Source organism: Sturnira hondurensis, unplaced genomic scaffold (genome assembly GCF_014824575.4).
Source record: "Sturnira hondurensis isolate 20B ecotype Veracruz unplaced genomic scaffold, ASM1482457v3 Scaffold0021354, whole genome shotgun sequence".
Classification (NCBI taxonomy): Eukaryota; Metazoa; Chordata; class Mammalia; order Chiroptera; family Phyllostomidae; genus Sturnira; species Sturnira hondurensis.
The window spans coordinates 5,544,419-5,568,465 of NW_028093985.1; the positions used below are offsets into that span (position 1 = coordinate 5,544,419).

The 24,047-nt window shown below is 34.0% G+C and overlaps 1 protein-coding gene across 1 annotated transcript in view; it reads right to left on the reverse strand.

Moving 5' to 3' along the window:
- The window catches only part of AP3B1 (adaptor related protein complex 3 subunit beta 1), a 242,885-nt gene that overhangs the window by 174,534 nt on the left and 44,304 nt on the right, over positions 1-24,047 (reverse strand). The window contains exons 4-7 of the mRNA XM_037032382.1: positions 22,032-22,127; positions 21,249-21,409; positions 18,863-18,929; positions 9,055-9,237 (exon numbers count right to left, since the gene is read on the reverse strand). Coding sequence (XP_036888277.1) covers positions 9,055-9,237; positions 18,863-18,929; positions 21,249-21,409; positions 22,032-22,127 — 507 coding nt within the window. The remainder of the gene's footprint in view (positions 1-9,054; positions 9,238-18,862; positions 18,930-21,248; positions 21,410-22,031; positions 22,128-24,047) is intronic.

The following is a 24,047-nucleotide window of genomic DNA, read 5'->3' on the forward strand; positions in this document are numbered from 1 at the left end:
AATGAATATCACATCGAGGGTTATCAGTGGGGAGGGGAAGAGGGGCATGGAGGAAAAAGTAAAGGGAATAAGAAGTATAAATGGTAGGTACAAAATATACAGGGGAGGTTAAGAATAGTAGAGAAAATGCAGAAGCCAAAGAACTTATATGTATGACCCATGGACATGAACTAAGGGGAGGGAGGGGAATAAAGGGTAGAAAAAATGGGACAAGTATAATAACATAATCAATAAAATATACTTAAAGAAAATTCCAGAAAAAAAACCCAAGTGTTCTAAACAAAGACTTCAATCTCTGCTGAGACTGAATTTACTATTCCAGAAATTAATCCTTTCCCCAAATGTCCTAAGGCTACTGAAACAAAAAGAATAAGGCATAAAATATCCACATCACAAATGGAAACTGAAAGAAACAAACTGTCTTTAGGTGTGGTGGATGGAATTAAGAAGCCACACTATGTTAGAACAAATAAAATATTTATATCAGAGCATCCCAAGTATTTGCAATATAAAAAGGGCATAATAACAAAGCAACATATTAACAACACAAGAGGGAAAAAAGACAGGCAAAAAAATCATTCTGGAAAAAAAAATCCCCTATATATCAAAAGTAAATTCTCCAAAAACTAAGAACATAAAGACAGAAAAACATAAATTCAAAGATAAGATGACAAAACTATAGACTGAGATGATAAAACTATAAGCTAAAGGAAATATAAGGTTGAAACTGAACAAATAAAGACTAAAGCACTATTATTACCAAACCAAGAAAAAATTAGATCATTTAAAATCAAATTACTTTGACAAAGACTTGAGATAATAAAAATCCAACTAGAAATGAAAATATTAGAGCAATTTTTTAAAAAGATAACAGAGAGTAGATCAAGATCATAAAATAGAATGACTAGTATTCCTGGAGCATCAAAGAAAAAGAAAAATTTTAATTCCCTGAAAGAAAGAAGTGAATATCCAGAATATATAGAATGACCCACAATGAGGATGCAACCTCACTAATTTTCAAAGATTAAAAAATTAGAAAACAGCCCTGGCTGGTGTGGCTCAGTGGGTTGAGCGCTGGCTTGCAAACCAAAGGGTTGCCAATTCCATTCTTGGTCAGGGCCCATGCCTGGGTTGTGGGGTGAGTCCCCAGTTGAGGGGATGCGAGAGAGATTTCTCTCTTTCTCCCTCCCTTCTCCTTTCTTTAAAAAAAAATCAATAAAATCTTTTTAAAAATAAACAGATTTGAAGACACAAACAAAAATATCAAAGTTACCTGCAAAAGATATGGCTACAAAGCTCCCAGAAGAAGGGGGAAAAAAAGGTATCATCCAAGAGAATTATATCCAGCTAAGATGTCAAGTACAAAACTGACAAGACATTTAAAACATATTACACCTAAGAGAATCATGATCCAAAAGCCCAGGCAAAATCTCGGTCAACCTGAGAGTGACACTGAAACTCTCTCTAACCCACATACCGTTAATAAGATAGTGGAGGATGTACTCTATCGAAACCAGAAAAACCAGAAAAGATGACACTATATAAAGGAATCCCTAAGACATAGGGGATTTAACACAAAAGAGAGAGGAAATTAAGTTCCAGAAAAACAGCTGTGTAGCAAGCAACCAGATTAGAACAGGAGAGTACAGCCTCCAAGAGTATGTTCCCTAGAAGAATACGAAGCTGTTGCAATACTTCATGTATTTAACAACTATACTAGTTAGGACTATATTCAAGTATATACCAAGTAAGGTAGCTCCATAAGGAAAACATTTTTTCATTTTCAGTTCCATCCATCTCCAGAGTATGGCTTTATCCTCATAATTGTAAATATTGGCTGCTGCACCTCTAATCACACATACATTTCAGGAATAAATAATGAGAAGAGACAAAGTAATGTATGTGAAGTAAGTCTGTCATAAAGCCATCGTTTCCCAGAATGCCAAACAGTTATTTCTGCAAATAGGTCAATTTCCACAATTGGGTAATTCAGACATTTCTGAGTCCAAGGGAGTATCAGGACGTTGGAAAGTTGATTATTTTTAACTGGTTATATCACTACCCCAAACAAAATGGATTCTGTTATTTTAAAAGCAGGAAAAGTAAAGAATTGATATTAGGTAGGCAATTAGGAGTATCTCAATAAGTTTATCTAAAATAACATTTAAAGAATTTAACATCACAATAGAGAATTTGGAATGCTTTGCAATAGTGACATGATAAGTAAACTAAGCAAATTAAAAGTGACACAATTTTTTATTTTAGGAAGAAGTAAAAGTTTCACAGGAAAAGATAAAAATGTTACTATACAGCATAAGTAATATTCATAAAGTAATAATTAAATGAACAATACACAATGGTTGAAATTGTCATAATTATATGGCAAGAAGAAACAGGGAAAGTAGAATTATGAGGTAATATATTACAAGAATGCTAAATTCCCCATTTCCATAATAGGAAGTCAAAATATAATGTCTAAAACTGATAAATGAAGAAACAGAAATACTATGTGTATTATTTAGAAATGGAAAAAGTTAAATACACAGATACACACAAAAGCCATGAAGAACTTGAGGTAGCTAATTCACGTATGGGGAAGTATGGGACAAAAAAATGTTTCTTACAAGACTTGTAGTATTATGTAACTTTTTAAAAACCATGTACATGTTACTTAGATAAAATGTAAAATATTTTTTTAATTTTTATTTTATGAAGTAGAACTCATATTTTTGAGATCTACTTTCCCATTTTGCTATTCTTTTAAAGATTTTATTTATTTATTTTTAGAGAGGGGAAGGGAGGGAGGGAGGGAGAGAGAGAGAGAAACATCAATGTGTGGCTGCCTCTCACACCCCCCATCCCCCAACCCCCCACTGCCCAGGGACCTGGCCTGCAACCCAGGCATGTGCCCTGACTGGGAATCAAACCTGCAACCCTCTGGTTCACAACCCGTGCTCAATCCACTGAGCTACACCAGCCAGGGCAAATGTAAAATATTTTTAAAATGGAACTTCATGAGTTAAAAAAATTCCAATCAAAAATAAATTATGAAGAACAAAAGAATAAGGAATCTTTAAATGAATGCTTCATAACTTATGAATGGAAGGGAGACTACATTTCAGTATCAGCACATGGTCCAGTTTCCTATTAAACTGCACATTGAACCCTTCATCAATAGTTGCCTGAAAAAACACACAAAAGCCTTTTTACTCACATTGTTAAGCATGGATTCTACAACTCCTCACTATTTTGTTTCTTAAAAGTTCCACAGAGTAGTAAGATTAGCAAACAGTCCACTAGTAAGAAACAATACAAAATTTATAAAGAAAATTAACCTGTAAGAAAATTAAAATTTAATAAAAAATAATCTCTAACACTTAGGCCTTCTCAGATAAGACCTAAATGTGAAATCTTGAACCCTTTCCCAAAGTACCATTGTTTTTCCAAAACTTGCTAATCGAGAACTATGTACAGTGTACGAATTTCGTGTGTGTTCTGCTAAGTTCGTATTTTATAGTGTTGAGGGCAAAGGGGAACTAGCCAGAACATAGCAGTAAGGAAACAAAAGGTGCTTTACTAACTAACGCAAAGAGGCTCCGGGACACGCCCGAAAGAGCAGGGTGTGTTCCAGGATGTGGTTTAAGAGCAACAAGGTTAGTCAGGCAGATAGCCATCTGGACAGTCACTAGAGAGGGAAATTTTACCCCTGTGCATGAGCTCAACTCACCAATAATCAGTAACCCTATTGTGCCCCTGAGCCAACCGCTAACCCGCCACATCTGCTTCTGTATCCAGCTTGCTTGCACGCCTCCATAAAACCCTAAGCCTGTAAGCGTTTGGCGCGACTCTCATTTGCAGCCCTTGCGGGCACCGTGTCTCCAGACACTTTGGAGAGTTCGCCCCTGCGCAGGTTAAACTTGGACAATAAAGTAACATCTTTGGAACCCTGAAAGTCTCCGACATTTGTTCTCGCGGTTGGTGAATGCAACAATAGCTATCCCTAAAAAGCTTAAGAAATGAATCTGAAATGTTCTTTTTAAAAAATTCTAAACTTGGAACTTTTTTACACCTATATAAGGTTTTAAAATTAAATACTGATATATCGAGAGAAATAAAAGTAGATTAACTACGCCAAATTTCAAAAGGTATACATAGTGCTACCGAAATTGTATTACCTGGATTCATTTGCAAAAAGAACTGTGAATATATAAAATTTTAAGTCCCAAATGACTAAAATAAAATATTTTGATATCTCTTGCAAAATTGTTACCTCCTTAAGAAAGTCCCAGTTTAAAAAACTGCATTAATGAAACTAAAAACGTTCCTGTCAGTCCCCAGCACCAGTTTTATTTCAGTTGATAATTAATGCCACAAGAGTTTTTTTTCACTCTTAAAATTTACTTGGTATTTTATGACACTTTTTAAAGTCCATTACTTCCATAAAAGCAACTTTAGTCTTAGAGATTTACATTTATGCTTCAAGTATTCTACCCTAATAGGTTTGAATAACACAAAGAAAATATTTAAGTAATTTTATATCCTTGAAAATTATACAAACTTGACCTAGAATGAAAAAACAATCCACACGGACTGCAAAGAGTAAGGTAAGTTTAAGAAAATAAAAATGCAAACATGCATTTCAGCAGTCTCTCGAATTTATTAACCTAAAAGGTTTAATTTCCATTTTCCTGCATCAGCTTTATTTATAAAATGCCGTGCCCTATAAATACGCTGTTATTTTCTATAGTCAAGCACCTTCTTAACAAATCTTCTCATTAATATGTAAATTTAAAGTCAATCGGTCTTCTCCCTGACAGTCCCATGAATTCCTAGGGCTGTATAATCGGCTTTGACTTTGCATCCACTATTTATCATCAAAGATGTCAGTTAGAAAAATTATAGAAAATGAACTGCAATTGATATGACTGCAATCTACTTTGTCAAAACTTAATTGTTCCTCAAATCATACATTTACATATAAACAGCCTAAATACTGATCTATAATGATGCAAATAAGCTAAATTAAAAATCTCTTCTGCCTCTGAAGAAACCTGGCTGTATATGATGTATTCATTTAAGAACTTACTGACAAATGCATGTATATCAGCTCATCTTAAAAGTATTTCCACTAACTTTTAGTTCCTCAAATAAACAATTTTGCTAGCTTTCAAGCACATAAACATAAATAAATGTTTTAGACAATTCAATGAGAAACACCTTTGTGAAAAGTAAATTTAATTATAATTGTTAGCTAATGGCAATGTCTGAATACTATGGATTGGGGAGGTTCAAAATGAGCTTTGACTGGAGCAGAATAAGCAAACACACAGAAATATATTAAAGTAGCAAAAAGATATGTTAATTTAAAAGTTATGGGGTTACAGAATATAAAAAGAAGAATGTTGATATAAGCATCAGATTATTTACTTTGTTTACATTTCTGGTTCCACCTTTTAAAAGCAGTATTACCTTAGGTGGGTCACTTATAAAATGGATTTAATAATTTCCACTGCCCTATCTCAAATGAAATACTATATAAGAAAGTACAGCAAACTATTAAATTGCTAAATACAAAGTATTAACAGTATTATTTTTCACATTTTCTCTTAGCATTGAGAAGGAAGCCTCTTAATTTTAATGAATTTTATATTTTAGGCAGTTTTTTATTTTATACAACAAATCAATACATTATTTTAGTGACACTTTTCTCACTTGCAAATTCCTTCACTTTGAGATAAATGGCCCTTTATCTATCATAAAGTGATGGCCCTTTATATACCATATCATGTATCATATACATGCATAAGGTGATGTTCGCATAGCATTTTATGCAAATGATTTTTGTCTGCTAGGTATAATGGGATGGGGGTACTAAAATGAACACCTGTCTACTCTGCTGATTTCATTTTAAAAAATTAAACAGTATTCAAGTATTGCCATGACTGCTGTGGCTCAGTTGGTTGGGCATTGTCCCACAAAGTGAAAGGTCACGAGTTCAATCAGAGTCAGAGCACATACTTGGGTTGTAGGTTTGGTCCCAAGTCAGGGCAATGTTTCTCTCCCTATCTCCCACCTTTCTCCTATCTCTAAAACTAAATAAATAAAGTCTTTTTTTAAAAAAAAGTACTCAAGTGTTGATGATAAAATGATAAAAAAGAATGGTAATGCCCTGGCTGGGTGGCTCAACTGGTTGGAGCTTCGTCCCATCCTATACGAGTGACAGGTTCAATTCCCGGTCAGGGCACATACCTAGGTTGTGGGTTAGATCTCCATTCCAGGCACAGATAAGAGGCAACCAATTGATGTTTCTCTCTCATGTTCATGTTTCTCTTTTTTGTCTCTCTCTCTCTCTTCCTTACTCTTCTAAAATCAATGAACATATCCTTGAGTGAGGATTTAAAAAAATATTTTTTTAAAAAGGATGGTAAGGACTCAGCACTTACTCTGCTAGAGTACTGTTCCATTTTACCTTTCTATTCTGTAATACTCTTGAACAGTACTTTACTTCACGGTATGCTTCTTACAACATAAAAAGTGAAAAACGAAAACAGATATAAATGCAAAATACTTCTCAGTTTCTTCCATGTATGGTCAAATGTTGCTTTATAATTCAGTTTGCCAAGTTTCAAAGTTAAATTACCACATGTAGTCCTAAAAAGCTGGATGCAACTTAAAGTTTAAGTCAAAAAGTCTTCAAGACGAAAAGTGACATGGCTGCTCACTCAAAAGTTTCTCTGTAAAAGAGAACCATAACTAGCCACAGGGAAGTCTGCGATGGAGTGAATGAAAGGATGAGCATGGCATGATCTGAATGACAATAACTCAAATAATTATTAAAATGTAATCATTTAAACCTTATTTTTGTAAAATGTAGTTGTACTAAAAGTCTAACATCTTTGACAATCCCTTACTTTTAATACCACTGTAAAGGATGACCTTTCCCAATCATGCCCACTGGTAATAAACAGAACATATATGTATCCAATGAGACACAAGTGTGTTATCTTGATTATTTTGGTGTCAACTGATATTATTTTAAATTACGTGCTATCCAAAGTAAAAATTAAACCCACTAGAACAACTGAAATTAAGTGGTTGCCAGTAAATGCATCTCAAGGGTCTACCGAGAAATTATGAAAAGACATTTATTTTACCATGTGCTTGAATTGCTTCTATAATGTTTTAGAAATACGTATATAATCATCACCCTGGCTGGTGTGGCTCAGGGGATTGAGTGCCAGCCTCAGAACAGAAAGGTCACCAGTTCAGTTCCCAGTCAGGGTACATGTCTGGGTTGCAGGCCAGGTTCCCAGCTGGGGGTGTGTGAAAGGCAACCAAAAGATGTATCTCTGGCACATTGCTGTTTCTCCCCCTCTCTTTCTCCCTCCCTTCCCATCTAAAAATAAATAAATAAAAATCTTTTTAAAAAAGATTTTACAAAAGAGAATACATATAATTATACTTAATTAAACCTTGACGAATCTTCTATTTCAGTGAGATTTTTCCTTTTCTTTTAGCCAAGGAAACTTTCTCAAAGGAAATCATATGCAACGCTGCACACAAGAGACAGGCAAAGGTGAAGCCTGCTCTGGAACAGGGGCAGGGGCCTAGCAAACTGCAGGGTCTAGAGCCCCACCCCTTGGTTGTGCCAGGGGCAGTACTGCAGCACCCTGAGGGCAGAGGTGTACCCTTGGAAACTGGTGAATTTAAAATAAAGCCTATGTCAGATGGCAAATAAGTGACAAAGATAAGAAATTTAGCCCAATTTCAGTGTACCAGGACAATGACCAGAGCTCTTCCCATGTTTGTAATAATTAAGTTCACAGAGTTAATATGTAAAAATAAAGTATGCATACAGTCCCACTTTTTCAAATTGTCTATCCAAAGTATAAATAAATATGGAAGTGCAGAACTTAATTTCTTTGTTTTGCAAATAGCTTTAAACATGGATTTTTATCTAAAATGAGCCTATGGAACAGAACAAACTACAGAGACAGCTCATTTTATCTAAAATGAGCCTACGGAACAAAAGAACAAACTACAGAGACAGCTTTAAAATTTGTTACATATTTTTAGAAGATATAGTAAATAATGTATATATTTTAACTCCAATTTCTACAAAATGACAAAGCAAAAGATCATTTGCATATAGCTACTAAAATAATTTGAGGGTGGCAGGAGAGTACAAGAAAAAAATTCATTGAAGTCCTAGCCAGGTGGCTCAGTTGGTTGGAGCATCATCCCATGCCCGGTTGTCAGTACAATGCCCACTCAAGGCACATACCTAGGCTGCAGGTCCAATCTCCAGTCAGGACACATACGGGAACCAATCGATGTTTCTCTCTTATATGGATGCCTCCCTCTCTGTCTCTCTCCTTCCGTCTCTCTCTACCCTCACCCTTCCTCTCTCTCTAGGTCAAAATATATTCTCAGGCAAAGATTTTAAAAAATTAGAAAAATAAAAATAAAAATGTTTTGTTAAATAGTAACGAGGGCTAGGTAGCATAAAATTTCCTATAACCTACACAACAGGAAAAAAATCTGAATAGCATTCTGGAAAGGAACTAAAATCAAACAACTAGGTATCAGCAACAAAAATATCTTGTCAAAGTTACCACTTACATGAAAAGGCCAAGATTTCTGAAGCATATAGACATATTGCTTAAACCAGCTAAGTGTCATCAGAAGTCTACTTTGCTCAATGATCAAGTTAACTTTATAAAACAAAAGCACAGATGATCAGTAAGACTGAATTAAGAGCCCATGTGACATAAGACTTTTAATGTATGAATAATTAAAATATACTTTGATTTTAAGTAGAATAACCTAGAATTTTATACAGCATGCCATTGTAGGTATCAACCATGTGCCAAAATAATTACCAATTATCCTTGCATTTTTATTGTTCCCTGCTTTCCAAAAGAACATGAGAAAAATGAGATCTCCTTAAAGACAGTGTCTATGTTTTAGTACTCATAATTTTGTTGTACACATTTTTATAGTTCATCCATTTCCTTAGTATATTTTATAAGTGGAAGATTATTCCACACTTACCTCTTTCCAAGGACTGACAAACTGTGTACGGGCATATCGAGTTAACATGTGGATTATGACAACCTGTCCCCATTCTTCAACATCAACTAGTAAATTACAGAGCTTGCGGTAATTCTTGTGAATCAGATCTATTCTATCCGGGCAGACTTCCTCAAAAGCCATCACGACACTGCCAGCTACCAACTAGAAAGAAAAGAAATAGGAATGTTACAAAAAAGTTTTCCTGCCATCAAAGATTCAATTCTGGCATTACAGAGGTACAGTATGTGTTATGATATTCAATACTTAAAGTATTTAGTCATTTAATAAATAAATGATAACACACACTTAAATAACAAGTTTTATGTCACTCGCTCAAAGAATAATTTTAAGAGTTGTAACGTGTCTACAAAGCTAGTATTTTTCTGAAGTATTAGAAGTAGAAATTCTGGTAATTTTCTATTTCATCAGGTTAAATTGTTCATATGTGAATTAAACATATTCATTATGCATTTTCATGTTTAAAGGTAACCTAAATTCTAATCTAAAGATTAATTATTCAGTACATGACAATATTCAGAAAAAGAATCAAGACAATAACAAGGATGGCATCATGTCCGTTTACAATGAGAATGACAATAATTTCAAAATAAATTTATCTTAAAATGTGTGTGGAGAATTCACAAATGATTTTCAAACAAAAACACTTTCATATCTTATCTTATACATTTTAATCTACCTGTTTTTATCAATATAAAACTTTCTTTCTATTTACAAAGAAAACACAGGTTAAAAACTTAGTACATTTTACCATTTTTGTAACAATATATGTAAGTTCAGATAATATATTACCAACAAAAGGTAGCTTTCTCTAAGACCAATTAATGAACCACATATGCTGTTTTTGGAAATCTCATGCTTTTGCAAAGTGGTGAAAACAAGATGTCTTTAGTATAAAGATACAAACTAAGCAAAATAAATAATATACAAATACTTCTATATATGTGCCACTGATACATGTGCAGTTAGCCAACAATATAAAATGCTTTTGAAAAAATAAATTAATGTCATATTCTTTCTGAACACCAGGGATCTTCATTTTAGCATGTAAAATTTCCCCAATGACTTAAAATAAGCAATTAAATAGAAATACAACTTATTTGAAATGGTACTTTTTGAAAAACATTAGATACAATGATATTCATATTTTTAATGTTTGTCCCTTTACTTGGCTGACATTTAGTTTATTAATATGCAACCAACAATACAATTGAAAGAAAACAGCTCAGAATATAGACTTGCTATTATGCTAAACAAGTTTCCAGTCCTGTGGGGATTTTATGAATTACCAATCAGTATAAACGTGAAGCTGCATTTATTGACTCTAGCCCTGCCCATGTACTGGTGCCTGCTGGTCTCAGCATGTATGCACCCCAACTGAAAAAGCAAAGGATTGATTACTTGTGTGAACTAAATAAAAATGCATACCACATATAATGTTCTATTTGTTACTGATACAGAAAGTTAAGTTTGTGTTTTTAACTTTACATTTTGAGGTCTTCTGCATAAATCACTCCTTAAAAATTATATTCTATGATAACTGTATCTCAAAAAGATAGAAATAATATCATTTAAAAATGTCTTAAAACAACTAAATTTATGGTATCAACTACAGAATGATGTAGCAATTGTTAAATATATATATATCTATACTTTTATGTTTTATGTCAATCTTGTTATTAATATAAAATGTATGTATCAGTTGGTAAAAAGGTATTCAAGCACAAAAATAAATAGTCCACTTAGAATAAGATAATCCATGGAAGTTAAATAGTCATTCAACAAAGTATAAATCCAAGAACTATTTTGTAAAATCAAGTTATTTTGCTTATGCCTAGAGATTCTTATTTTCAAATTGTTTAGTAGATACCAGACAATTAAAAATCAGCTACCACATGGTATTAAATTTATTTAACCAAGAGCTATGGATACAAAATAATTCTTATATACTAACAATGAGCATAAAAAAGAAATAAAAGAATTAAGTACAAATAATGTTTAAGAAAACAGATAATTAGTAAGGATGTAAAAAAAAAAGTACCTCCACAAAATAAAACTCACTGTTTTAGGTATTTTGTTGCATTGTTTCAACAAACTCACCCTATGCTAAAACACTACAAGAATTGATCATTCTGGTCTGTTAAATGTTCAATATTCTATAAAACTCCCAGAATTAAAATTAAATGATCTACTGAGATTTTAAAACCAAAAATATTAGTTTCCCTAAAAAAGACAGTTAATTTCCATCTTACTGTGTCAACAGTAGCTTTTTATATAAGGAGAAAAATAAATCACTCCAACAAAACTAGCAATGAGCTCATCAAATTCAAATGCAGTTTTCCATTTATGTATTTTTTATATTAAAGCAATAAACATGGTTCATTTATCTTCCCCTGGTTGCAATGTTTTTCTGTGCTGTTGCTATGAACTTCAGCCATTAGCTGTGCTCCAAGGTAAACTACATGAACCATCAACAAAAGTGACACCCCATCTATGGAGTTCATATTTTCTCCAGATTATCTATGCTAGTTGACAAGCTGGTAATGAAAAAAATCACACTAAGCAAATGGTTCCACTAATAACAATAAATTTTCTATAAAATTATGAAGGGTACAAAACGTTTCCTTGCATCTATTTTGTCATGAATTCTAATTAACGTTGCAAAAACCTGAGAGTGCTGGGTCATCACAAGAAGTGCATCAGGTTTGATTGATAATACAGTATAAGCTGGCCAATGCTGCCAAGATTTTCTTCTCTTAAATTAATGGCCATCCAACCTGCCCTAATCATACAGCTCAAATGATATTCCCCTTCTTATTTCAATTTTCTTGAGGCATGGAAAATGGGAAAGATCAGTCATTTATCTTCTAATAGCTGGATAATAGATCTATCACAACAAAACATCTGCACAAACTTAGAGGTGTGGTTTTTTTGCCCACGACAGTGAGGCTTTTACTGACATTGAATCAATAACTTGTAAAATGGTGTCTTATCCCCACAGCTTGGTTATGAACTACCGATATATTCATTAAACATCATTTTGTAGCTAGATTAAAGAGAGGAAACTTTCACATAAAAAAATATGCAACTCAGTTTTTTGTAGCCACAGACCAAATTTGTCTTCCTAGGACCCAGTTTTCTATCAGAAAGTTAAATGCCATCAAAAGAATTTCTTTAAAATTAACCTTAATGGAAAAATAAATAAATCCCAGCCTGCTTTTGAGGCGTTCTAAAAAAGAGACACTGTCTACTACTATGTTTAAAATGCCCAACAAATACAGATATTTTATATTTAAAAAGAAGTATAACAAATTTTAAAATAAATCTATAACTGAACAGTAGAAAAGGTATGTAGTAAAAAATATGCAGTATATGTAAGTAGAGAAATTAAGATGAAAATGGTAAATCTAGGAACATAAAATGAAGAAATTATATAAAGAAAACTTGTAACTATTGATTGGGGATGGTAGAAAATAGATGAAGTATTACCTTTTAATTTCATTGATTATAGTTATAAGTCTTCTATTATAGCTTTTAAAATTTACAGACATATTCAGATAATAGTTACCTTAAGTAACACTAAAGTGTTCTTTTAGTTATATCACCATAACTCTCTTCCTAAACTCCAAATGATTTATTTTTAAAAAAGAACTAGTCTTATGACAGATATAGGTCTTTCTCTAGTAAAAGAAAAAAGTCATTTTATTATCTTTTAATACGTTTACATTGTACCTTTCCTTAAAATGAGAATTACAGAGATAGTTTTCTTTGCGATATTAACTGTAAAAAAATCCTTCTTTAGGCTAACACAAGCAACCAGAGATAGTATGTATCAAAATCAATAGAGGTTAAATTTTAAAAGCATTAAAAAAGATAAACACTTTTCAAATTCATATTTATCAGCAGCCACAGCAATGTCATCATGATAATGGTCCCAAGAAGCTCCTGCTGATGACAACTACATTTCTTTTGAAAATGTGAAAGTAAATAGGACCAGGTTCATTTAATTAGGGAGTTTTTAAACAAAAATAATTTAGAATTCTTGTTGATTTTAAATGTCAATGCTGACATTATTAATTTGGGGGAAAGAAAAAATATAGCTGTCTTCCTTCAATAAAGTATTATATTCAACAAGCAAAACTAATAATAAAGATGCATAGATACTTATACAGATATCAGAATATTTTTAATCTTTCTATAATGGATTATAACTATACTAAGGGGAAAACATCAGAAAACATTCTCAAAATAACTCTAATTTAAATACTACTTGTACCTGAGTAAATAAATTGGAACGTTCCAACTCAAACCCAGAAAAACTAAAGATGTAAACCTACGTCCTATGAGTAACTAAAACAAAGAGAACCTCTAAACTCCAAATTACATGCATGGAGAAAAATCAGTCCTCAATGCCAGTAAGTTCTTTTTCATGCTTTTTATCATGAAACTTCACAGAAACCTATGACAGTCTAATAAAACTGCCAAGAACAAAGCAGCCCAGAATTGGTGGTGGGCATAAGAGGGAACTAAAATCAACAGCAGAAAAAGAAAGAGAACACTACTGTGAAAATACTGCAAAAGATTACCATAGATGAGAGCAAATTACTAAGAAGGGAATTCACTGGAAAAGGGGGTATGTATGTCAATGAGGCTATCTTGGAAAGGGAAAGTTTCAGCAGAAAATGGTTTAAAGAGAGGTGAAGGAAGAGAAGCACCTTAGAAAATGTAAGGTGATAGAAAAAAATAAGAGGAAAAATTTAGGATCTTACAAGTAAAAAAAAATAATCAAAATAATCTTATGACATGCATCCTTTTTTTTTTAATATGGATGCCCTCCCAGCAAAAACAAAACAGAAAACCACACACATGTTTGCTATTCTGACACAGAGGGCGCTCTTGAACCAGGAATCTCACAAAGTACTTCAAACTCAAACCACCAACCCTACCAAAAAAAATAAAAGATTCAATATATAAGAACTGAAAACAGAAAATAAAAATCAAAACAATTCAACTTATGAAATTTACCCACAAAATAATCAATGAGGAAGTAAAAGAAAACAGTAAACACAACACTCCAAAATGAATTAAGCACCCTCAAAGAAGCATTTGGAGATTGGAAAAATGAACATGAATCAGAAATTCAAAAATAGAAAACAGAAATTAACAAAAGACATCAGGTAGGAATAAAGTAGGAGTTGATTGAAACCAGGTAAAGCAGACATGATGATTAAATTGCAAGGTGCTCTGGTAAATATAGTTGAGTGAAAATTTAATAAAGGCACATTTAAAGTAAAGAAGAAAAAGAACCAAGAGGAAAGTAAATAAGGTAAAGAAAGAAGTTAAATGGTTAAGAGAGCCAGTGACTGAAATACAAAACAGGCAAAAAAGGATCCAACTTACATAAAATTGAAATCCCTAAATAAAAAGTAACAACTGAACAGAATATTTAAAATTATACCAAAACCCACCACTTCTCAGAAATAATTTAATCCTGAATCTACATTTTGAAAAGGCTCACTGGATTCCAGGAAAAACTTGACCCACTTCAAGTAATCCTGAGACACCATGTAAAACTATTACATTTCAAAGAAAACAAAAAATCCTCAGGATCAGCATGTTACTTAATGCAGACATATTACAGGCATTTTCCTTAGATTGAAATAGGGCAAGGATGCCCACCTTCTCCACTACTATTAAAGAGTGATTGTACTAAAGGTATATGCCAATATAATTAGACAAAAAAAATTAGTCATAGGAATTAAAAAAGAGAAAGAACAACAACTTCTATTTGCAGATTATAGGATTCATTTTCTAGAATAAACCATGGAGAATGAAGAACAAAACTAAACCAAACAATAAAAGAATTCAGTAGATAAGCAGGATATAAAATTACCATACAGAAAATCAATAGCTATCTTTTTTATAAATATTTTATTTATTTTTAGAGAGAGGGGACAGGAAGGAGAAAGAGTGGGAGAGAAACATCAATGTGTGGTTGCCTCTCATGTGTCCCCCACTGGGGACCTGGCCCACAACCCAGGCATGTGCCCTGACCAGGAATCTAACCAGCAACCCTTTACATCACAGGCCGGCACTCAATCCACTGAGCTACACCAGCCAGGGCCAATAGCTATCTTATATACCAATATAACAAGTTCAATGATATAATGATAAAGCAATTTCAACTCACAGTAGCTTAAAACTAGTAAAACCAAGATAAGATGCAACTACAAACCACTACTTAACCCACTCCGCTGTCTCCCTCTCACTACTTCCCACAGAAGTACAGGTTAGCAACTCTGAAACGACACTTCCCCGTATTCTGGAATGGAGCTAGTAACTACACGTACTGCGGAAAATGGAAACCACATTTCTCAATGTCGGAGAAAGAAGTTGAAAAGATAAGGAAGCTGGAAAGAACCCCATGCTACTACACTAAAATTAGAGGTGTCAGTAGATAATACTGCTGTTTAATACAGATAATGTGTGTTTTTAATTTTTAATAATTTTTAATACATAAATATATATAATACTATATAATACTTCAGAAAAAAGAGTGCCTCATAAATGAGGAATCATCAAACCGCCAAAAGATCTACTTTTGAACACTAAGCATTTGTGAAGTAAAACATTAAAATAATACTGAACACCCAATTTCTACCACCAAGAAAAAAACAAATTCCTTAATGTTTTAACAAATATTTGAACACACCTCTTTTGAACATGTACGCAATATATCTTTTGTATTTTGGAAATAAATGGACAGAAATCAAGAACAGATGTTCCACATTTACAAAGAAATCACCCTTTACACTCCTTTTTGAGTATTTACTTCTTATTTGGAATATTAATCAACCCCCTTTATGGTATCAGGCTCTGTGCTGAGGATTTTATATACAACTTACTCAATACAAACAAAACATTTATAGACTAGAAAGTACAAGCTCTGCAAGTTCAGAAACTGAAACTTATGATGGCTTAATACATAGCTAACAAATGGCAGAAGTTTTGACACAAATCCAATTCCATCTAATTCTAAAGACTGTAGTTTTCAGCTGTGATGTACCCTGTTTGGGAAGATATATGCACATTGCACATGGAGATTTCATTCCTAGGCTATGCCACAAATCTCATTTAGTGTATAATGTAGCAGAAATCATGGTAAAGTACATTAAAATATCTGTTTCTTGTATATCTTACCATATTCTCCAAAGTATTTAGCAAGTATCTTGCACATGGAAGAAACTAAATGTTTTTTATTATTATTAAAGTCAAGTTAACCAAAACAGCAATAATACTAATTGTGTATCTAGATCCTTGAAACAGGTAAAAGTATACCATACAAGGATAAAAGAAAATTAAATTTCTTGTCTCTCTTTATTTATTAAGCAAATCTGTTTGCTTACCTCCAATATTATACCATAGACCACAGTAGAAATGCAATGAAGATTTCTGCTACATTAGAGATTAAAAGAAATTTGCTGGATGGCCTAGGAATAAAATCTGCAAGTATAATTTCATGTATAATATAAAAATTTTTTAAATACATAGTGAAAAATTCATCAAAGGTCTTAAAATTTTCAATAAAACACATACATCTAATGTAAAAACAAAGTAGTAAAGGAGGAATGAGGAACCAAAATGACATGAAACAGAAAAACAAGTAAAATGGCAGCTATAAATTCAACTATATCAATGACATTAAATGTGAATGGATTAAATAATCTAATCAAAAGGTACATATTGCCAAACTGGATAAAAAAAATCCAACTATATGCTGTCTACAGGAGACACACATTGATTCAAAAATACCAATAGGTTAGCAGTACAAGCAAGGAAAAACATGTGTCATGCAAACAGCTACCATAAAAAAGCTGGAGCAACTCAGAAAAAAAAGTTGCTCTTTTTTGGACAAAAATAATGGACAAAATAGACTTTAAAACAAAAAGTATTACTAGAGATAAATGGATATTTAATAATGACAAAAGGAAAATAAAATAATTATAAACATACATGCACCAAACATCAGAGCTTCTAAATACATGAAGTAAATGCAGGCATAACTAATAGGAGGAATAGACAGTTCTACAATAATAGGAGTATAGTTCTTCACTTTCAATAATGGATAAAATGAGATGTTTTTATTTCCAATGTGTCCTATTCTTTCTCTCTAAAGTTGCTCATATTAAACCTGGATACCAATACCATTAAGAAGGCAAAAGACCCTCTCGTCTTTAAGCCTGGTCACTTTAATCATGATGTGTTTCGGTGTAGGCCTCTTTGGGTCCAACTTGTTTGGGATTCTCTGAGCTTCCTGGACTTGTGTGTCTTTTTCCTCACTCAATTTGGAAGTTTCCAGTCATTATTTCTTCAAACAAGTTCTCGATCCCTTGCTCACTCTCTTCTCCTCTGGCATTCCCATGATGCAGATGTTGTTACGCTTCCTGTTGTCCAATATGATTCTTAAGCTCTCCTCATTTTTTTAAGTTCTGTTTTCTTTTTGTAGCTCTATCTTTTTTCCACCTTGTCTCTGAAATCACTGATTCGGCCCTCTGCTTCATTGAACCTAGTGTTTATTCCTTCCAGTGTTTTATTCATTTCAGATATTAGATTTTAAATTTCTGTCTGAGGGTGGAGAGAATGAGGAAAAAGGACTCATAGACATGGACAAAAGTATGGTGATTGTTGGGGGGATGGGGGTATAAGGGGACTAAATGGTAACAGAAAAAAATAAAGATTAAAAAATTAAGATGATAACAAAAAAAAAAGGCAAAACCAAACAAAGAAACAGAAGACTTGAACAAAACTGTAAGCTAATTAGCTCTAACGGACATATATAGAACACTCCACCCAACAACAGAATACACATTCCTCTCAAGTGCACACTGAATGTTCTCCACAATAAACCATATGCTATGCCATTCAACAATAGCTATGGGGCGAGTGGCCACTATACTTGGATAGTTGCTATATACGGGTACACACACTCCTTGGTGATATTATTCTAAGACAAGCTGGCATCCTCTCACTCAAAAGTTGAGCCATGGAGTTGGGTATAGAAGCCTCTATCAAAGAAACCATTATACTAGCTCCTCCAGAGGTCTGCTCACAAAACCCACGGGTCACCACTATTCCAGGATCTTATTATCACTATACACAAAGAATGGAAGTGAAGGGAAAAGGAGGAGTCATGTACATTCCCAAAAGATGGCTCATATTAGCCAGTAAAATCATTCTTATCAGCCAATGAAATTTGTCTTGTACATGTGAAAATGCTTAGTATTTTTTCAAAAAATTATAATACTAGGCTGGGATGGGAGTAAAAGACAGAAAACTATACTTGAACAACAATTTAAAAAATTATAATACTACAACACACCCCCTAATTTTTCAATATCTCCTTAACACTTTTGAAAACTTCATTTAAAATAATTATTTGTTCCCAGATAGTTCAGTTTTTATAAATTCTAATAAATCTTTGCTTGAAATAAAAACTTCGGCACTAAAAGCAGTAAACAATTTAGCCACAGATAAAGAAAGGATTTTTTCCCAACTTGCTCTTTGCTCTGTCATGAAGAAATGTGTAACAAACTAAAATGCTAAATGCAATTCTTCTCTTTACATGGATACTTTTATTCTTCAAGGATTTATGCTCCATCTTTATACCATTAAAAAAACAAGCAATAATTATTATACCAAATATACAATGATAAAATGGTACTATGACATAAAGCATACTTGTACTCTGACATAACAATGTATTACTTACTGTGCTTTTATCCTTCAGAAGTTTTTCAATGACTTCAATTAACATTTCCTTCTGCTCTGGATCAAGGCTAAATCATATAAAGAAAAGAACATATATTAAATTTTTCCCTTTAATTCTAACTTTAAATGAAGCTAACCATTTCAAAAATATTGCAAAGTGTTTCAAGAGGGAATTGAAAGTGAGAATTATGTAAGAACAGAAACAAACAAAAAACAAATATAATGTAAAATGGGATGCTTTCACTCCCAATGTGTCCATTCTTTCTCTCCAAAGTTGTTCATATTAAACCCAGATGCCAATACCATTAAGAAGGTATTTAAAGAACAAGTTCACTTCTTTAAAATAAGTTAGAAAACTGTAAGAAAGTAGATAAACCACAAAGTCTTTTTTTAACTAAGGGGAAAAGTAACAAGATAGCAGTCATTTTCTACTATGGATATGTAATGGTCAAAAACAAATATACAGAATTTCCCAAAAGAATTTTGTAGCAGCATTCTAGTTCACTGATGGAAACGTACATTATAAAACCTGCTTTTTAAAACAAAAAATATATAAGCACAGGCTTACATAAGTACAAAATTGAGAAGTACGTCTTAATAGCAGCTCTAATGACTGCAATATTGACAGTGATCTAATTTCCTCCCAGCATGGAATTCTTCTGTTGTTCATTTACTGAGAAGCTAAACAATGGGTATACAGAGACAAAGAAGCAGAAGTTAGTAAAGACATCACAAACACAATCATGCCATATAACAGAGATACGTATAAGGGATTATGAGGATAAAGAGGAAGGGTACTCAGGGAGACAGGTGGGCTATGGAGGGTTTCTTAAAAGAAGTGACATCTCAGAGAAATCTTAACTGACTTTAGAGCTGATGAAAGGAGAAAAATGTCTAGGTAGAGACTAAAGGAGGAACAAGAAATGGTAAATGAGATAAAAACATTTTATGTAGAGGACTAACAAGCAGAAGTGAGACTCTACATCAAAAGCAAAGAGAGTAAAAACTGAAGCTGGAGAGATAAAATGGAGCCCAGTGACAAACTTTTAAAGTGTCTTAGTGAACTTCGCTCTGATTCTGCAAGTGCGTAACCAGAAAGATCATCAGTGAGAAGCATAACTTTGACAGTTTACCTAACAAAATGAGTATTTTTTCACAAACATTATATAAGTTAATAGTAACCATTATCATTATCTGAACATTAAATAAAACCTTTCAATTCTTTCAAATTTCAACTTCAGTCTCCCTTCTCCGGGAAGTTTTTCCCAACTAATGCCATTTTCATTACATCTTTATGTTATGAAACCCCACATAAGCCCTCTCCTATTACAGGCATTGTTAGTGTACTTTTGTATGTACATATATATCAAATGTTAGTATCTTATTCAATTATAGATTGCCTTTAATTATTTGGCATGTTTGACTTTTTCCTCAAATATGTGATACTACATCTTCTACTGTTTTCATACATTTTACACATATAACACAGCACCAGAAACCAAAATAATCTAGAAAAAAGCTTGTGGAATTAATGGTAACAGAAAATAATACCAAATTATTACAGATAATATTTTTATTTAGGCAAACTGTTTACTACAGAGATCAAGAAATGTATGCTGTTTTAGTAAGTAGCATACAAATATGGTATGGTGCTATATTTAAAAATCAGTTATTAAAAAATTAGTTACTAAAATATCTTTGGAAAATCAGACTACGAAAATCGGAAACAGCAAGATCAAGGAGGGGAGAAGAAAAACAAAATGAGTTAAGAGGATAACATATTCACAGCTCTACCCTACAATAAACAGAAAAGATATCAATTTTCTAATAATACATGTATATGTGTACATGAGAGGTAGACTATATGAGAATTCAAATTCTGGGGTTTGAATTCAAATTCTTTATATGAGAATTCAAATTCTGGGGTTTGTCTGTTTTTTTAGATTTTATTTATTGATCTTTAGAGGAGAAGGGAAGGAGAGAAGGAGAGAAACATCAATGTATGGTTGCCTCTGGTGTGTCCCCTGCTGGAAATTGGCCTGCAACCCAGGCATGTGCCCTGACTGGGAATCGAACCGCGATTCTTTGGTTCGCAGGCCCGCACTCAATCCACTGAGCTACACCAGCCAGGGCCAGATTCTGGTTATTTTTAAATTACAAAATCTATAAATTATTACAGGCCCTAATTGGCTCACAAGTAAAAACCTGTGCAGAAACTTTATAGCTGAAACAAAGATGCCTAAAGGATGTTTGTGAGGGGTAAAACACAGTCACTGAGTTTTCTTAGTAAAAGAACAGACTAGTTACAAGAGTTAATGAAATAAGTCTCCATGGGCTGTAACACTCCACAGAACATTAGAGATCTTTGATATTAACAAAGCACCTACCTGTACAATTTCTGTATCGCATGGGCTGCATTCTTCCTAACATATGGTGATAAATCAGCAGAAGCTTCCTTAATAGCAAGCATCATAATAGGTACAATAATTGGTACTCTGATACTTGACAGAACTCTCAAAGCACTTGCGCGAATTAGTTGATTTGGGTCCTAAAGATTATGCAAAAATTGTCATCAAAATTGGAAGTTTACAGTATTTCAAAGACATCTTTATGACACAGTTAATAGGAGCTTACAGGATGCAAAGTAACAATAGCGGGGGAAAGCTACTTAATTTAAAATAAACAACCAGTATATGAAAGTGGGTAAGAAAAAGGATTAATAAATGTTTATTTCTATGAATAATGTTCTAATAAGAAAAGTAATGGTTATAATTCTTCTTCATCATTTACTACTACTAAACATGCTAGATTTTTTTAAACTTTCATGATAATAAATTGGCAGAGGTCATAAATTTTATCTTTAAAAAAAGTCATGTCCTGTCTTTGCACACTTTCAACAATTAGTTTGTATAATGATGAAGAGTTCTTTGATACATGATAATGATTATACTAAACATAAAGAAACATATACAACTGAAAAAAACAGGGCAAGATCCAGTTGGTTACCTAAATTACTTTCTAAGGATACTGAATAGGCACTGTGAGAGGCCTTTTAACTCTTTCAAATCACCAGTGTGCCATTTAGTGATTACCGCTCCACTTCTTTAAATGACACACCTTCAACTGCACAGAGACCATGTCGCTCTTTGCCTATTCACTCTATTACTTACCTTTAGAGCTCGCTGAAAAGTACTTATGGACAAGAGTGCCAGATCCTGCTGTTCTTCAGCATATCGAACCAGATAAACATATACTAACTTCTTGATCTGTTAGAAAAAAAAAATCATTTAATCCTAGCCAGAGTGAAAATTAAAAGTCAATATTTTCTATACCCAAATCCACTCTTAACAGTTTTTGAAGTAAATAACTAAGCCTGATCATAGCTTACACTGCAAAATAAAAACAATACACAGTGGGGCAAAAGTAAATTTATAGTTGTTCACATAGAAAATAACACAATAATTTTAATATAACTATCATATAAAATTAACTTTATTTTTTTTCTTTTTTAAATATATTTTATTGGTTATACCATTACAGTTGTTCTAGTCCCTCCCTTCAATCCCCTCCACCCACACCCTCCCTCCCCCACCATTCTCCCCCTCTTAGTTTATAACCACGTGTCTCAAGTTCTTTAGATTCTATATTTCCCCCACTATTCTCACCCTCCCCCTATCTATTTTCTGCCTACCATCTATGCTATTTTCTATGCCTTCTCCCCTCTTCTCCCCCTCCCACCCACCTGTTCCTAACCCTCCATGTGTTCTTCATTTCTATGGTTCCACTCCTGATCTAGCTGTCTTCTTGGTTTGCTTTTGTTTTAGGTGTGGTTGTTAATAACTGTGTGCTTGCTGTCCTTTCACTGTTCATATTTTTCATCTTCTTTTTCTTATATAAGTCCCTTTAGCATTTCATATAATAAGGGCTTGGTGATGATGAACTCCTTGAACTTGACCTTATCTGAGAAGCACTTTATCTGTCCTTCCATTCTAAATGAAAGTTTTGCTGGATAAAGCAATCTTGGCTGTAGGTCTTTGGATTTCATGACTTGGAATACTTCTTTCCAGCCCCTTCTTGCCTGTAAGGTCTCTTTTGAGAAATCCGCTGACAGTCTGATGGGTACTCCTTTGTAGGTGACTGTCCCCTTATCCCTTGCTGCTTCTAGGATTCTCTCCTTCATTTTGGTCTTGGCTAATGTAATTATGATGTGCCTTGGTGTGTTCCTTCTTGGGTCCAACTTCTTTGGGACTCTCTGAGCTTCCTGGATTTCCTGGAAGTCTATTTCCTTTGCCAGACTGGGGAAGTTCTCCTTTATTATTTGTTCAAATACGTTTTCCACTCGTGGCTGTTTCTTTCCCCCTTCTGGTACCCCTATAATTCGGATGTTGGAACGTTTAAAGATGTCCTGGAGGTTCCTAAGCCTCTCCTCATTTTTTTGAATTCTCATTTCTTCATTCCTTTCTGGTGGGATGTTTTGTTCTTCCTTCTGGTCCATTCCATTGATTTGAGTCCCCGTTTCCTTTCCATCACTATTGGTTTCCTGTGCATCTCCCTTCATTTCAATCAGTCCAGCCCTCACACGTTCCTCTAATTTGTAACTTTGTTCCTCTAATTTGTGACTATAATCAACCAGTTCTGTGAGCATCCTGATAAATAGTGTCCTGAATTGTGCTTCTGAGAGGCTGGCAATTTCTCGGTCGCTTAGAGTTATTGGCTCTGGGACTTTGAGTTCTTCTTGTGCCATCTTTCGGGTTGTTCGTGCCTGTTCCATAGCAGGATCAGAGCCCTAAAGTGTTCACTAGAACAGGGCAACTCAGTCACTGGGTTGTGACGTTGTAGGTGGGGGCGGGGTCAAAGAGGGACGATGGCCCTCACCGGTGCTGAAGGGCAACTAAGTCGCTGGGTTGTGACGCTGTATGTGGGGGCGGGGTCAAAGAGGGACTATGGTGTCCTGTCCGCCGCCTGCCGCCACGGCCCTCACCGGTGCTGCAGTTGCTGCCATCACCGGGCCCACGCGTTTTGTCCCACTGCACGCAAGTGTGCCACCGCCATCAGCCCTCGCCCCCTGGGGCCTGCGTGGTCTGTCTCACTGTGCGCGAATATGCGCCCGCGGTCTGCCCCGCACCCCCAACTGGTTCCTGTCTGCCTGCGCACCTGGGTCGGGGGCCCTGTCCTGCCCGACCCTG